We start from the raw sequence: 13,927 nt of genomic DNA, 5'->3' as shown, positions 1-13,927 counted from the left end.
CCGCTTCCATACAGAGCAGTTTGACACCCTTCCTGCCCAGACCAATTTTCAGCTTTCAGCACTCTCACACTTTGAATGACAATTGCTCAGTCATGCTACACTGTAACCAAACAAAATTTTTATCATTTTTTTCACACAAATAGAGCTTTCTTTTGGTGGTGTTTGATCACAACTGGGGTTTTTTTTTTTCGTGATATATGCAAAAAAAGAGCAAAAATTTTGAAAAAAAAACACTTTTTTTTAGTTTCAATTATGAAATTTTGCAAAAAATAAATTTTTCTTCATACATTTGGGCCAAAATGTATACTGCTACATGTCTCTGGTAAAATTAACCCGAATTAGTGTATATTATTTAGTCTGTGTGAAAGTTATTGAGTCTAGAAGCTATGGTACCAATTACTGAAAATTGATCACACCAGATGTACTGACTGCCTATCTCCTTTCTTGAGGCCCTGAAATGTCAGGACAGTACAAATACCGACCAAATGACCCCTTTTTGTAAAGTAGACAGTCCAAGGTATTTAGTAAGAGGCATGGTGAGTTTTTTGAAGTTGTAATTTTTTCCCACAATTCTTGGGAAAATGAAGAAAAAAATTTTTTTTTCTTTTTTTTCCCACAAAGTTGTCAATTTATAAGCTATTTCTAACACATAGCATGTACACAGCAAAAATTACACCCAAAAATTACACCCAAAAATACATTCTGCTACTCCTTCCGAGTATGGCGATACCACATGTGTGAGACTTTTACACAGCCTGGCCACAAAAAGAGACTCCACGTCCAAGAAGCACATTCAGGCGTTCTAGGAGCATAAATACACATAAAACTTTCTTACTACCTATCACACTTTTCAAGGCCCTAGAGCACCAATACAATGGAAAAGTCCACAAAATGACCCCATTTTGGAAAGCAAACACTCCAACGTATATTCTATGAGGCATTATGGGTCGTTTGAACATATCATTTTTTTCCACAGGTTTTTGGAAAATGTGGGAAAAAAATGAAAACTTTTTTTTTTTACACAAAGTTGTCAATTTATAGGATATTCCTAACACATAGCATGTACACAGCGAAAATGACACCCCAAAATACATTCTGCCACTCCTCCTGAGTATGGCAATACCACATGTGTGAGACTTTTTCACAGCCTAGCCATATAGAGGGGCCGAACATCCAAGGAGCATCATCATGCATCCTAGCCACTTGCCTAGGACTATTTTTGACATTTGGTGTTTACAAGCTAAAATCAGTTGTTTTGCTAGAAAACTGCTTAGAACCCCCAAACATTATATATTTTTTTTTAGCAGAGACCCTAGAGAATAAAATGGAGATTATTGCACTATTTTTTATCACACCGTATTTGCGTAGCGGTCTTCCAAACGCAATTTTTTTGGAAAAAATTCACTTTTTTTAATTAAAAAATAAGAAACCAGTAAAGTTAGCCCAATTTTTTCCATAATGTGAAAGATAATGTTACGCCGAGTAAATAGATACCCAACATGTCATGTTTCAAAATTGCGCACGCTCACGGAATGGTGACAAACTTTGGTACTTAAAAATCCCCATAGGCGACAATTTAAAAATTTCTACAGGTTGCCATCTTTGAGTTACAGAGGAGGTCTAGGGCTCAAATTATTCCCCTTGCTCTAACGATCGCGGCGATACCTCACATGTGTGGTTTGAACACCGTTTACATATGTGGGCGGGGTTTCTGTATGCATTCGCTTCTGCGCGCGAGCTAACGGGGACAGGGCGCTTTAATTTTTTTTTTTTTTTCTTTTACTATTTATTTTATTTATTATTTTTTATTTTTACACCGTTTAAAAAAAAAAAAAAAAATTGATCATTTTTATTTCTATTAAAAGAAATGTAAATATTCCTCGTAATAGAAATAGGCACGACAGGACCTCTTTTTTGTGAGATCTGGGGTCAAAAAGTCCTCAGATCTCACAAGTACACTAAAAGATAGAAAAAAAAAAAAAAATAATAATTATAATATAAAATGAAAAAAAAAAAAAAAAAAGGACCTTTAAACCGGTTGCTAGGCAACAACATTTTCCGTAGCTCCGGTCCTCCAAGACCATAGAGTCAAGTGAGGGCAAGCTTGCCCTCACTCGACATCCTGTCTGTGAGGATTCGGGACCGGATCGTTTTCCCCGCTGCCGGCGGGTCCGGTAAGCGGGGAAAGGGACCGGAACGCGTCGGGAGGGGGGGGCGGCGAATCCGCCGCTGGGACCACCCTTATCGGAAAGCCAACCGTCCACCGTTTAAAAAAATACCAGGGTTATGGCAGCTATCTGCTACCATAACACCGGTATTTAGGTTTAAACGGACGACGTATATAAACCTTTTTGGACTTGGACATGGTGGCTGTATGAAGGGTGACAGGTACTCGGGTACTTTGTTGGGCAGGTGACAGGTACTCTGGTACTGATGAGCAGGTGGCAGGTACTCGGGTACTCCGATAGGCAGGTGACAGGTACTCGGGTACTCTGATGGGCAGGTGACAGGCAGGTGATAGGTACTGATGAGTAGTACTCACTGACTGATAGGTGATAGGTGATACTGTACTGATGGGTACTGATGATCAGTACTGATACGTGATAGGTACTGATGAGTACTGATGAGTAGTGATGGGTACTGATGAGCAGGCGGCAAGTACTTGGGTACTTCAGGCGTCAGGTACTCTGATGAGCAGGTGGAAGGTACTCGGGTACTCTGATGGGTAGGTGACAGGTACTCAGGTACTCTGATGACGGGTACTCCGTTGACAGGTACTCAAAGTACCCGAGTACCTGTCATCAGAGTACCCGAGTACCTGTCATCAGAGTACCCGAGTACCCGTCATCAGAGTACCCGAGTACCCGTCATCAGAGTACCCGAGTACCTGTCATCAGAGTACCCGAGTACCTGTCAGAGTACCCGAGTACCCGTCATCAGAGTACCCGAGTACCTGTCATCAGAGTACCCGAGTACCTGTCATCAGAGTACCCGAGTACCTGTCAGAGTACCCGAGTACCCGTCATCAGAGTACCCGAGTACCTGTCATCAGAGTACCCGAGTACCTGTCATCAGAGTACCCGAGTACCTGTCATCAGAGTACCCGAGTACCCGTCATCAGAGTACCCGAGTACCTGTCATCAGAATACCCGAGTACCCGTCATCAGAGTACCCGAGTACCTGTCATCAGAGTACCCGAGTACCCGTCATCAGAGTACCCGAGTACCCGTCAGAGTACCCGAGTACCTGTCATCAGAGTATCCGTCATCAGAGTACCCGAGTACCTGTCATCAGAGTACCCGAATACCTGTCACCAGCCCATCAGAGTACCCGAGTACCTGTCATCTGAGTACCTGATGACAGGTACTCGGGTACTTTGATGGGCTAGTGACAGGTGCTCTTTATTGGGGGGGGGGGGCAATCAGTGTGGTTAGGGTGCACTGTAGTTGGTAACTAGCTGTTACCACAATCTCCTCCTCACAAAGGATCAGTGTGTGAGGAGGAGAACACGGTGACAGCTAGTTACCGTGTTCTCTGTTGACATTTGTGACCGGCTGTGATTGGACACAGCCGGTCACGTGGTAAAGAGCCAATTTCATTGGCTCTTTACCTAGATCGGGGATCGACTCTGTCCGAGGGACGAGCCTCGTCCCCGATCGCTGCTCTGCGCGCCCCCGGGGGCGCGCATTGCAGAGAGAACGAGCGGCTCGTGCTGGAGCCGCTCATGTGATCGGCTGTGATTGACACAGCCGATCACGTGGTAAACAGCCAATTTCTATTGGCTGTTTACCTTGATCAGTGATGGGCTATGTCCGAGGGACGAGCCTCATCCCTGATCGCGCCGCTGCGCGCCGCCGGGGGCGCGCAGTAGCAGCTAGAACGGGCCGACGTCATATGACGGCGGCCCGGATCTAGACAACCACTTTGCCGACGTCATTTTACATGACTCGGTAAGGAAGTGGTTAATAAATAATTGTTCTAATGTTCCAAGCCTGAGGTTTGAGTTGTATTCATTGTTTTTTACATGACTCACATGTGTCTTCTTTTTTTCCCAACAGCAATCTGACAAAGGGGATTTAAGTACACTGAGTCTTCCCCCCAGTGCACTTCATGGAGGTTCCGAAGGAAACATCAGTCTGGAAGTCCCCGAAGGGGCACCAGATCCACAGCGCACTAAAGCAGCCATGGACCATCTACACCAAAAAATCCTTAAGATTACAGAACAGATAAAGATTGAGCAAGAGGCCAGGGACGATAATGTGGCAGAGTATCTGAAATTGGCCAATAATGCAGACCGACAACAGGCCTATCGCATCAAACAGGTAATAATAACACGTGTACACTGTATAGCTGGGTACTTAAAAAAAGTTTTTTTTAATCCATCTTCTTCCAAGCAGCTTACAGTCACCTCTGTATTGAGTATAGAAGTTTTTTTGTGTATGTCTTACATTTTACCACGTATGTTGTTGCCACCATTTAATTAACAATACAAATATTTGAGTAGTGTGTTAAAGCCCAGAAATAAAAAAAAAAAACCACCCTTGCAGTAGGCAAATACCTATAAAAGTGCTGCGCCAGAAATACTTAATCAATATATAAACAGGTGATATTGATGGTGTAATAAATATCAAAAGAGTCTAAAATAAAGTCCATAAGTGTCCAAGTAAAAGTGAAAAAAAGAAACTTCCAACAAGGTGGTAAAAAAACCAAGGTGGTAAGAAAATCATAAAAATTTCTTCACAAACACCGCTGTGCATATATCCCACCACCGGCTAGATTGGTCTCTCACCTCACCAGCCACAGACCCATAAAGGGTCAAAGATCGCATATATCAGCTGTAGAAGCCTGGAGATTATCCTCTCCTAGCTCTCTCGGACAGCCCAACATAGATCAATCAGGTGGGGATGGATGAACTCCAATCAAACTCAGAAATCGGTGTTTATATAAAACAAAAGGGACATATATAGTGCTCTCCGTCTGAATACCAATGTCTTTATTAGGTATAGTAAAAGGTACTCACATTTAGCGGCACTCAGCGGTGCACGCAATGCAGACAGATACACATGCAGCTGGGACAAAGGGAAAGTACGACGTCAGGTACACAGGCTCCGCCCCCTATACGCTTTAAATCAGAGCTAACCAATAGCCTTCGACTTCTTCAGTAGGGCCCCCAATCTGCTAGGGTTAAATGTTTGTTATGGCCAGGAGATACAGTAAAGGAATCACAGCATACCTCACACCCCCACTTCAGAGCTCTACTCCTGTATTTGTTCAGAAGGCTGGAGAGTGCAGCTTATAGAGAAAGCTACGGGGGGACCAGTCATAGTGCTGGAGGGAGCCTCCTGGAGCCCAGAATAAAGTAAGTATTTACTCCTTATTCTGGCATCTCACACATAATGAGCATTTAACCCTTGCCGTGCAGACAAATTTTTTTCACATTTTTTTTAGTTGGGCTTTAACAGATTAATATGTACTATAACGTGTACTGTACTTTTATTTTACAGAAGCCCTATTTTTTTCTGTGTTCCATTTTTACAATACTGTTTACTAATTACCATGTCGCAGTAAGCCCCGGTTCACACTAGGGCGACCTGTGAGGCGACCTGGTCGCCTCACAGGTCGCCGCAGGTTGCCTCCCATAGGAAAGCTGCGGACCCGTTCTAATAGGAGCGACACAAGTCGCTCCGACCTAGAAAAAGGGTCCGGAGCTTCTTTGGGGTGACCAGGAGGCGACGGCCATAGACTTCAATGTTATGAAGTCCGTGGCGGCCGCTCCGAGGTCGCGGCGCGCTGCTCGCACCGCGATCTCGGAGGTCGCCCCTGCAAGTAGCGTCGCTCATATGTGAACCGGCGCTAACAGTTAGCGGAATTATTTACTATAAATCCACTGCACCATTATTAAGCCCTACACACTCTTTCATAACTTGCTCTTTTTTGGTTCCCTATTCACTTGCCATAGTAGAATGAATAGACAGAATAATCACTTTTTAAAGGTCTTATCCTTCCCTTAAAGATTTCCAATAAGGTAATTACAAAAAAAAAAAAAAAAAGATATTGATCTTTTGTACCATCTTTATCCTGGTTAAGTATTACTATGCTTCCTATTACCTTTCTGTAAACCCATGGTTTCTACCTTCTTACCATGTGCGCTGTGCACTAGATTTGTTTTCTAGAAATTGCCTAAAATATACAGTATATAGAATATACAAGTGTTACCTCATGGTTTGCTGCAGCACATATTTTCTTTAATTATTACGATTTCTGATTTTGTGTTTGGTGGAGAAGACCATTGAGCTCACCATCCACCAGAAGAGTTTAGGGCTCACGCTACCTTGGTTGGTTGGTACATCCTGGGCTGCCCTCACCAAAGTTTCAGCAGATGTCACGTGTAGAGCAGCCATCTGTTTTTTACCAAATGCATATGCCTTTAAAAAGTTTATTTCTCTTGCGTTCATTGACTGACACAGCTCTTCTCATTCTTGACCATTTTAAAGCACCACCTTAAAGGCAGACAAGAACACAGCTCTGCCTATGAGCAGCCTTAGCTGGTGTAAATCCCCTCTCCGCTATAAGCAAGGCAGGTATTTCTGTCTTGTATTTTAGGAGCGGGGGCCTAGTTTACTGCTGGGACCTGTGGTTCCATAGTTTTTTTCCTTTTTTGTTTGTTCCAGGGTTTGTCTGTTTTTTTGCTGTGAAGATCTTTATTCAACAGCTGGGCTGAGCGACAGACTGAATAACTCAGATTTAGTAGTCACCACAGCCTGGTCAGCCAGCACACATGGACCTTTAGCTACTCGTTGGGTCGGCTGCTACAGCCCCATCCTGAACCAGGCAGCAAGTTAACCATCTCGCAAGGCAAGGACACCTGCCATTCATTGGCTTTTTTGGTTGCTATTACTTCCGCATGGCAGGTGTCAGAGCCAACATCCTTATCCTCTCTCCAAGTCTCCCTTTTCGGTCTTACACAGGTATAAGGTGGTTTTCCATCGGTGTACCTTTTTTTCTAAGGTGATGTGGATTTCCACCAGAATAAGGACATTCTGATCCTTGTGTCCACACCCCATAGGGAGGTTGCGCTGCACTTCTTGGATGTGGTCCGGGCAGTTCATGTATTCCAGTCTGATATGGCTTTCTTTTGGAGGTCAGATTTTCTTTTAGTGACAAAGAAGATACCCCCAATTGTTTGGGACTGTGAATGCCACTTAACACTGAAAAGAGAATACACCAAAGTATTTAAAAAGAATAAATTTTATTTATACAAAAAAAAACAGGAAACAAAAAAATGTGAATTTATAACAAATGCACATGCCAACCAAATAGTTGACTAGACATGCATCAAATTTAAAATTGCATGCAAAGACAGACCATCCTCAGCGCAGAAGACTCCTAGGTACAGCTGGTGGTGAGAACCGGACAGGACCCTACGCGTTTTGGGTGTAAACCCTTCTTCAGGGGTCAACCAGAGTTCAAAACACTAAGTGTGCCAGAGGGAGTCTTTATATGGGAGGGGAGTGGTCTGTTAATTAAAATGGTAAATATACCAAGTTACTGTAGTAATGTCACTGGTACTCCCAAAAGTGTAAAAAATGTTAGTCAGGGGTCCGATCTGTCTGCCGCAATGTCGCAGTCCCGAAAAAAAAACGCAGATCGCCGCCATTACTAGTTAAAGAAAAAACAATAAAAATGACAAATCTTTCCCTTAGTAAACGCAATAACTTTTGCGCAAACCAATCAAAATAAGCCCATTGCGTTTTTTTTTTTACCAAAAATATGTAGCAGAAAACAAATTGGCCTAAAATGTTAAAAAATTTTGATTTTTACATTTTTTTGGGGGGGAATTTCATATAAAAAAATGTGAAAAATATTATTTTTTCAAAATTGACGCTCTTTTTTTGTTTATAGCGCAAAAAGTAAAAATCGCACAGGTGATCAAAATACCACGAAAAGAAAGCTCTGTTTGTGGGAAAAAAAGGACGTAAATTTCGTTTGGGTACAGCACTGCATGACCGCGCAATTGTCAGTTAAAGTCACGCAGTGCCAAGTTGAAAAAAGGGGTCTGGTCTTTGAGCAGCCAAATCCTCCGGGGCTTAAGTGTTTAAGGGCAGAGGAGGGATCTAGAGTCTAATAGACCCCAATTTTTTCAAAAATGAGTACCTGTCACTACCTATTGCTATCATAGGGGATGTTTACATTCCTTGTGATAACAATATAAATTAAAAAAAAAATGAAAGGGACAGTGTAAAAATAAAATAAAAAAGCAAAATAAATTATTAAAAAAAAATTAAAGCACCCGTCTCCTTGTGCTCGCGCTCAAAGGCGAGCGCAAGCATCTGTCTCATGTCATATGTAAACAGCAATTGCACCATGCATGTGAGGTATCACCGTGAATGTCAGATCGAGGGCAGTAATACTAGCAGTAGACCTCCTTTGTAAATTTAAAGTGGTAACCTGTGACGGCTCTTAAAAATGTATGTAGTTATTCGCCGCTGCACGGGTGTGCGCAATTTTAAAGCATGTTGTGTTTGGTATCTGTGTACTGTTTTTGTGCATTAGAATTCAAAAGTGTTTTTTTTTCTCCAATTTCATTTGGATACAGCGTCGTACGACCGCGCATCTGTCCGTTAAAGTCACGCAGTGCCGAATCGCAAAATAGACCCTGGTCTTTGAGCAGCCAAATCCTCCGGGGCTTAAGTGGTAAAGTGATATATGCATCACCAAATATATAATTTTGGTTATAAAAAAGTACACAGTGCTAAAGTAACTAAATCTGCATGACTTCTACAATATACATGTGACACCACTGAATCACGATCAAATATTCATGACATATGAATGTGCAAAAATTGCTAACCAAAGTATATGTGCAAATATATGCAAACAATCTAAATAAGATATCAACAATTCATATCTGTGACAAATTCAATGCAAAAATCATACAAAAAGTTCATAGATATAAATCATTAGTGAACATTAAAAATCCCAAGAAAAGTCCAATAAAGTGCAAAAAAGATGCAAGAAAATGTGCAAAAAAGTGCAAATAAATATCTGTAGTGACAAATCCTCAACTGAAGGTGTGCACCGAAAAGCACCCTATGTGCTGCTTCCACCAATCACCCCAAACTGACTCACCAGATGGAGTAGCTGGTAAGATTATAAATCAGCAGTTCAGCTTCTTTTTATAGAGTATATCCAATGTGCAGGTTGATGATTTACTCTAATAGATCCTCCTCAGACAGACATTCACATGTGGTCAGGCAGGGGTATATCAGTTTTTATATGTTTTTATTATAAACTTAAGACAATCAATATTCCTTTCCCACCTCTTTTTTTCCAAGCTGATAGCTGTCGGGATGCCAACTATGACATGGATAACCAGGACTTGGCTGGAGGTTAGGACAGGCAGCAGATATAGATAATCAGGAACAAGAGCTGGAGGTTTCTTTCCTTCTTTTGGGATCAGAACAACATTCAGCCTTTAACACTATCAAGGTCAAATATATGCTTTGTTTCCTTTCCTCTTGTTAATCTTCGCTAATTTATTCTTTAACAACGGGTTATACACCTTGTTCACCCTGTCAGGCCTCAACTCCAACTATGACATTTATGTTTATTATTCTCTGTGTTCCAAGGCCTCCACCTTCATTAGAATATTTGGGATCTTTCCCTTTGTAAATCACCAGTTCATCACATGTCAAAAACTCATCATTGTCTAAACGTGATGGGGCTGTTGAAGTTTACCTTTCAATCACTGCTTCCTTTTAGCAGAGGGGTTTCTGTTTGTCATTCCAGAAAATCCTAAAAGATTCTCCATCTTCTAAACACACTTTTTCTAAGAGCCGGTTCACACTGGGGCGACTTGTCAGGCGACTTGGTCGCCTGACAAGTCGCCGTGGGTCGCCTGCTATAGATTAGCACAGGACCCGTTCTAATAGGAGCGACACAAGTCGCTCCGACTTAGAAAAAGGGTCCTGTACTACTTTGGGGCGACCTGGAGCGACCTGCATTGACTTCAATGATATGAAGTCCGTGCATGTCGTTCCGAGGTCGCGGTGCGCGCTGTGCACCGTGACTTCACAGGTCGCGCCGGCAAGTCGGATCGCCTCAGTGTGAACCGGCTCTAAGTGATTTCAACAGATTGTTATGCAAACCTAAGAATGGTGAGATACATTCTATTTTGCCATTCCAGTCCACTCGACTAAGGCAGTGCTCCTGGGGATTTACTTCATCAGGCTTATGTGACTGTGACCTAGTCTTCTGTACATGTTTTGTATATTCTCTTTGGTCATTGTGTCTACCTCGGCTGAGGCAAGTTTGGTCAAAAGTGGCTGTTTAATGCCTTTTGGTTTCTCTTGGCTATCTCTTGTTGGTCTGGTTAGCCTGTATTTGTGTTGGGGTGCTTATCCCTCTGTTTAAAGTGCTTTTGGATGGCTCTGCCATGCTTAAAATAATATTAGACCCAAAACCACATATGTAATATACTGCAGCTTACTAATCATTAGATGTAGTAGCTGCATTCCTTTTCTCTTTCGGTCACTGACGGACACAGCTCCATGTCTTCAGACCATTGGGCTTTATGCTGCTCTCTCTTCAGGAGTAGGACTAGGTGGAAACCTTTTTGGTTACGCCCCTGGGACAGTCTCAGAGGGTATACCATCACTTCCTGCTATAGGACATCCGTTTTTTTTGCCTAGTCAGGAGTAAGGACCTGGCTCTTTGCTGGGATCTGCGGTCCTAGCATTTATTCCTTTTTAAGTGGAATTTTTTACTTTTTCTTTATTACTTTGTTCCCGTGTGAACTACAATCAACTTGTTCCTGTGTGAACTACAATCAACAGCCAGGCTGGGTGACGCACTGGATATCATAGATCCTTATGGCCTTCCCAGTCTAGCCTGCGCGTGTGACCCAACTATTAGCTCCACGCTAGGTTGGCTGCGACATAGTCCCACTGGACGGGGGCTGGCCAGGGAGTGAAACACCTTGTGAGCTCACTTAGCCCTGGTCACGACAGCAGTCACGGGCCTCAGGCCTGCAGCACCCCCATTCCAAGATGGGAGTAGCGCCCACCTGGCGCCATGGTATGTGAGTAGTATCCCCCCTCCATTCTTACGGAATTGCTGGGGTGGTCGCAGGCCCTCCCTGGGGATGGTAGGCCCCCTCCTCTGTCCTTCTCCCCCCTCATTTCTTTCCCCCTTCTGCACAGTGGGGTTCCCCCTTCGTAGGTGCCCTCTGCCCCCCCCTTAGCCACTTTTGGGGGGCATGGGTGCATTTGGGTAGGGGGGCTTGACTGGTGTTGGGCCAGAGAGTAGTGGGTGGGTGGGTGCCGGTGTTGACCCCCCTTTTGGTCCCTGGAGGGTTCCCCCCTGGGGTCTGTTTTTTTTTCCCCTGGGGTCCAGGGTCCCATGCAGCGCCGCGTGGTGTCACTATTTTGCCGCGGATTCTGTATTACCGGCTTCGGCGGCCATGTTTGTGTAGTCCAGCGGCCATGTTTTTGGTTTCCCAATAGAGATTAAGGGCGGCAATTTTTTTGTAGTCTGTGTGCGGGGATGTGCTGCGGGGGCCTCTACTGTCAGTGTTGGCACTTCCTCTTTCCATCGCAGTGTGGCAGACCGTTTGGCGCTCTCCAGCTCAAGTGGGGAGTTTTTGGGGTACACGATCCTTCCACTGCTATATTCTGCGCCACGGGTGCACTGATTCTTGTGGTGCCACGGGGGCTCAAAAACAAAAAAAGTTTTTTGTAGTTTGTGCATAGCGCAGGTCCAATTAACCCTTCGTTGGCCATGGAGCCTCTGGAGCGCATATCACCACCTGACCCACTCCTGTAAGCTGCGGGACCCTCTGGGTCTCAGTCTGCCCTGGTGGCCATGACGGCAGCCCTGCAGTCACTAGTATCCAAAGTAGATATGGCCTTGCAAAGGAGACCTAGCAATAAGCGACCCCCCACCTTCACTTGTATCCTTTGCTTCCTCGGATTCTGAGGTGGATCTGGCCGCCGCAGACAAAATTCAGCCCACTGGGTCTGCGTCAATGCAAACTTAGTTCTCTTATAGTGAGGATGAGTCCTCCTCCTCCACAGCCGCGCATGAAAAAGTGCTGGTAGAGGCCCTAATTGTGTCAGTGTGGGAAACTTTAAAGTTGGAGGACTCAGCTGAGGCTCAGTCTGCGACGCCGGTGCAGTTTGGCACCTGCAAATCTTCCAAGGTGACTAAGGTGTTTCCCTTTCATGCCTATTTTGACAAGATTGTCACTAGTCAGTGGGGTTCCCAGAAAAGCATGGTTGGAATACCTAAGCGTTTTGCTAGGAGATATCCCTTTGAGGAGTCCCTTCTGAAGAAGCTAACGGTTCCACCGTCGGTGGACTCTCTGGTTTCTAGGCTAAATAAGGCCACACTTTTGCCGGTGGATGATTCTCCATCCTTTAAGGACCCTGTGGACAAGAGAGCTGAGGCTCTGGTCCGGTACCTTTTCACTGTGGCTGGTTCAATTTTGAGACCAGTGTTGCTATCACCTTGGTATCTCAGACCTTACCGGAATGGGCAAAGATTTTACTCCAGGATCTGGAAGGGAGTCAACACCCTCCTGAGCTGGCGGATCAGTTGATCCAGGGGTTACAGTATATTTGTGATGCATCCTTGGATACGGCCCCCTTGGCCGGCAGGGTATCTGTGACAGCAGTGATCCTTTGCCGCATGATATGGTTGAAGTACTGGTTGGCCGACCAGGCTTCTAAAAAGGTAGTGATTGATCTTCCTTTTGTAGGTGACCGTTTGTTTGGTGCCTCTATGGAAGCAATCATTAAGGGTCTTACGGGAGGTAAGAGTACATTGCTTCCAAAGCTTGCTAGGGGCAAGGATCCTTGTCGTAAGCATGTTCCTTTCTTCTCTGCTTACAAGCAGCCATTTCGTCCATCTGGATCGCAGGAAAAGGGTTCAAGATCTACCCGTAACTTTGCGGGAGACTTCAAGAGACCCTGGAATGGTAAGTCCGAAGTGGTCACTTCTGGTTCCGCTGACAAACCTTCACCAGCCTGAAGGGGCACCCTCCCCCGCATCTGGGGTGGGGGGACATATTCGTCTTTTTCTGGATCTGTGGACCTTGCTCATTCAGGACAAATGGGTCCACAAGTTGATTTGGTTCGGTTACAAGATCGAGATTCGGTCCTTGACCCTGGCAAGGTTCTTTCCTTCCAACTTACGCCTGTCTCACGAGCGCCTCTATGGAGCATTGCAGGACCTGTTAGCCCAAGGAGTCATTGTGCCGGGTCCAGAGTCCAAACGGTTTCAAGGTTTTTATTCAAACCTGTTTACAGTTCCCAGGAAGGAAGGCAAGGTTCATCTGATCTTGGATCTCAAGGCTCTGAACCACTTTGTGCGGGTTCAGAAATTTCAGATGGAGTCCATCCGCACGGTAATAGCTTTCCTTCATGAAGGAGATCTTCTGGCTTCTATCGATCTCAAGGACGCTCACCTTCATATTCCAATATATGTCAGGCATCAGCATTTTCTTCGTTTTGCTGTGGGCGAGGAGTGCTATCAATTCGTGTCATTACCTTTTGGCCTTGACTCAGCTCCTTGGGTGTACAGAAAGATTTTGGCCCCAGTTTTGGCCTTGCTAGGACAGAAGGGGATTCGCAGTACTGGGTTACCTGGACGATCTGCTTCTGCGTGCAGAGTCTTCCTCGGCTCTAGAAACCGACTTGGACATTACGGTGCGAACTCTACAGGAGTTCGGGTGGACACTGAATTTTCAGAAATCGGCACTGACTCCATCCACTTGGCTGGACTACTTGGGTCTGACGCTGGACTCAGCATCAGCCCGGGTGTTTCTTCCTCAGGCAAAACTTCTGAAGCTACAGGAAGTGGTTCAGCTCCTGTTGTCCAACCATCGGTCATCACTCAGGACTTGCATGCAACTGCTGGGTCTGATGGT

General features: G+C 44.6%; 1 protein-coding gene across 3 annotated transcripts in view; it reads left to right on the top strand.

The window, feature by feature from the left end:
* Window positions 1-13,927, top strand: part of TMCC2 (transmembrane and coiled-coil domain family 2) — a 248,176-nt gene that overhangs the window by 133,922 nt on the left and 100,327 nt on the right. For all 3 annotated transcript variants that reach the window (XM_082245570.1, XM_082245569.1, XM_082245571.1), the window contains one exon: window positions 4,059-4,322. In XM_082245570.1, coding sequence (XP_082101696.1) covers window positions 4,059-4,322 — 264 coding nt within the window. The remainder of the gene's footprint in view (window positions 1-4,058; window positions 4,323-13,927) is intronic.

This window comes from Pelophylax lessonae (genome assembly GCF_965119305.1).
Source record: "Pelophylax lessonae genome assembly, chromosome: 2".
Classification (NCBI taxonomy): Eukaryota; Metazoa; Chordata; class Amphibia; order Anura; family Ranidae; genus Pelophylax; species Pelophylax lessonae.
The sequence above is the reverse complement of the archived record's forward strand: the minus strand, read 5'-3'. Positions and strand labels throughout refer to the sequence as shown.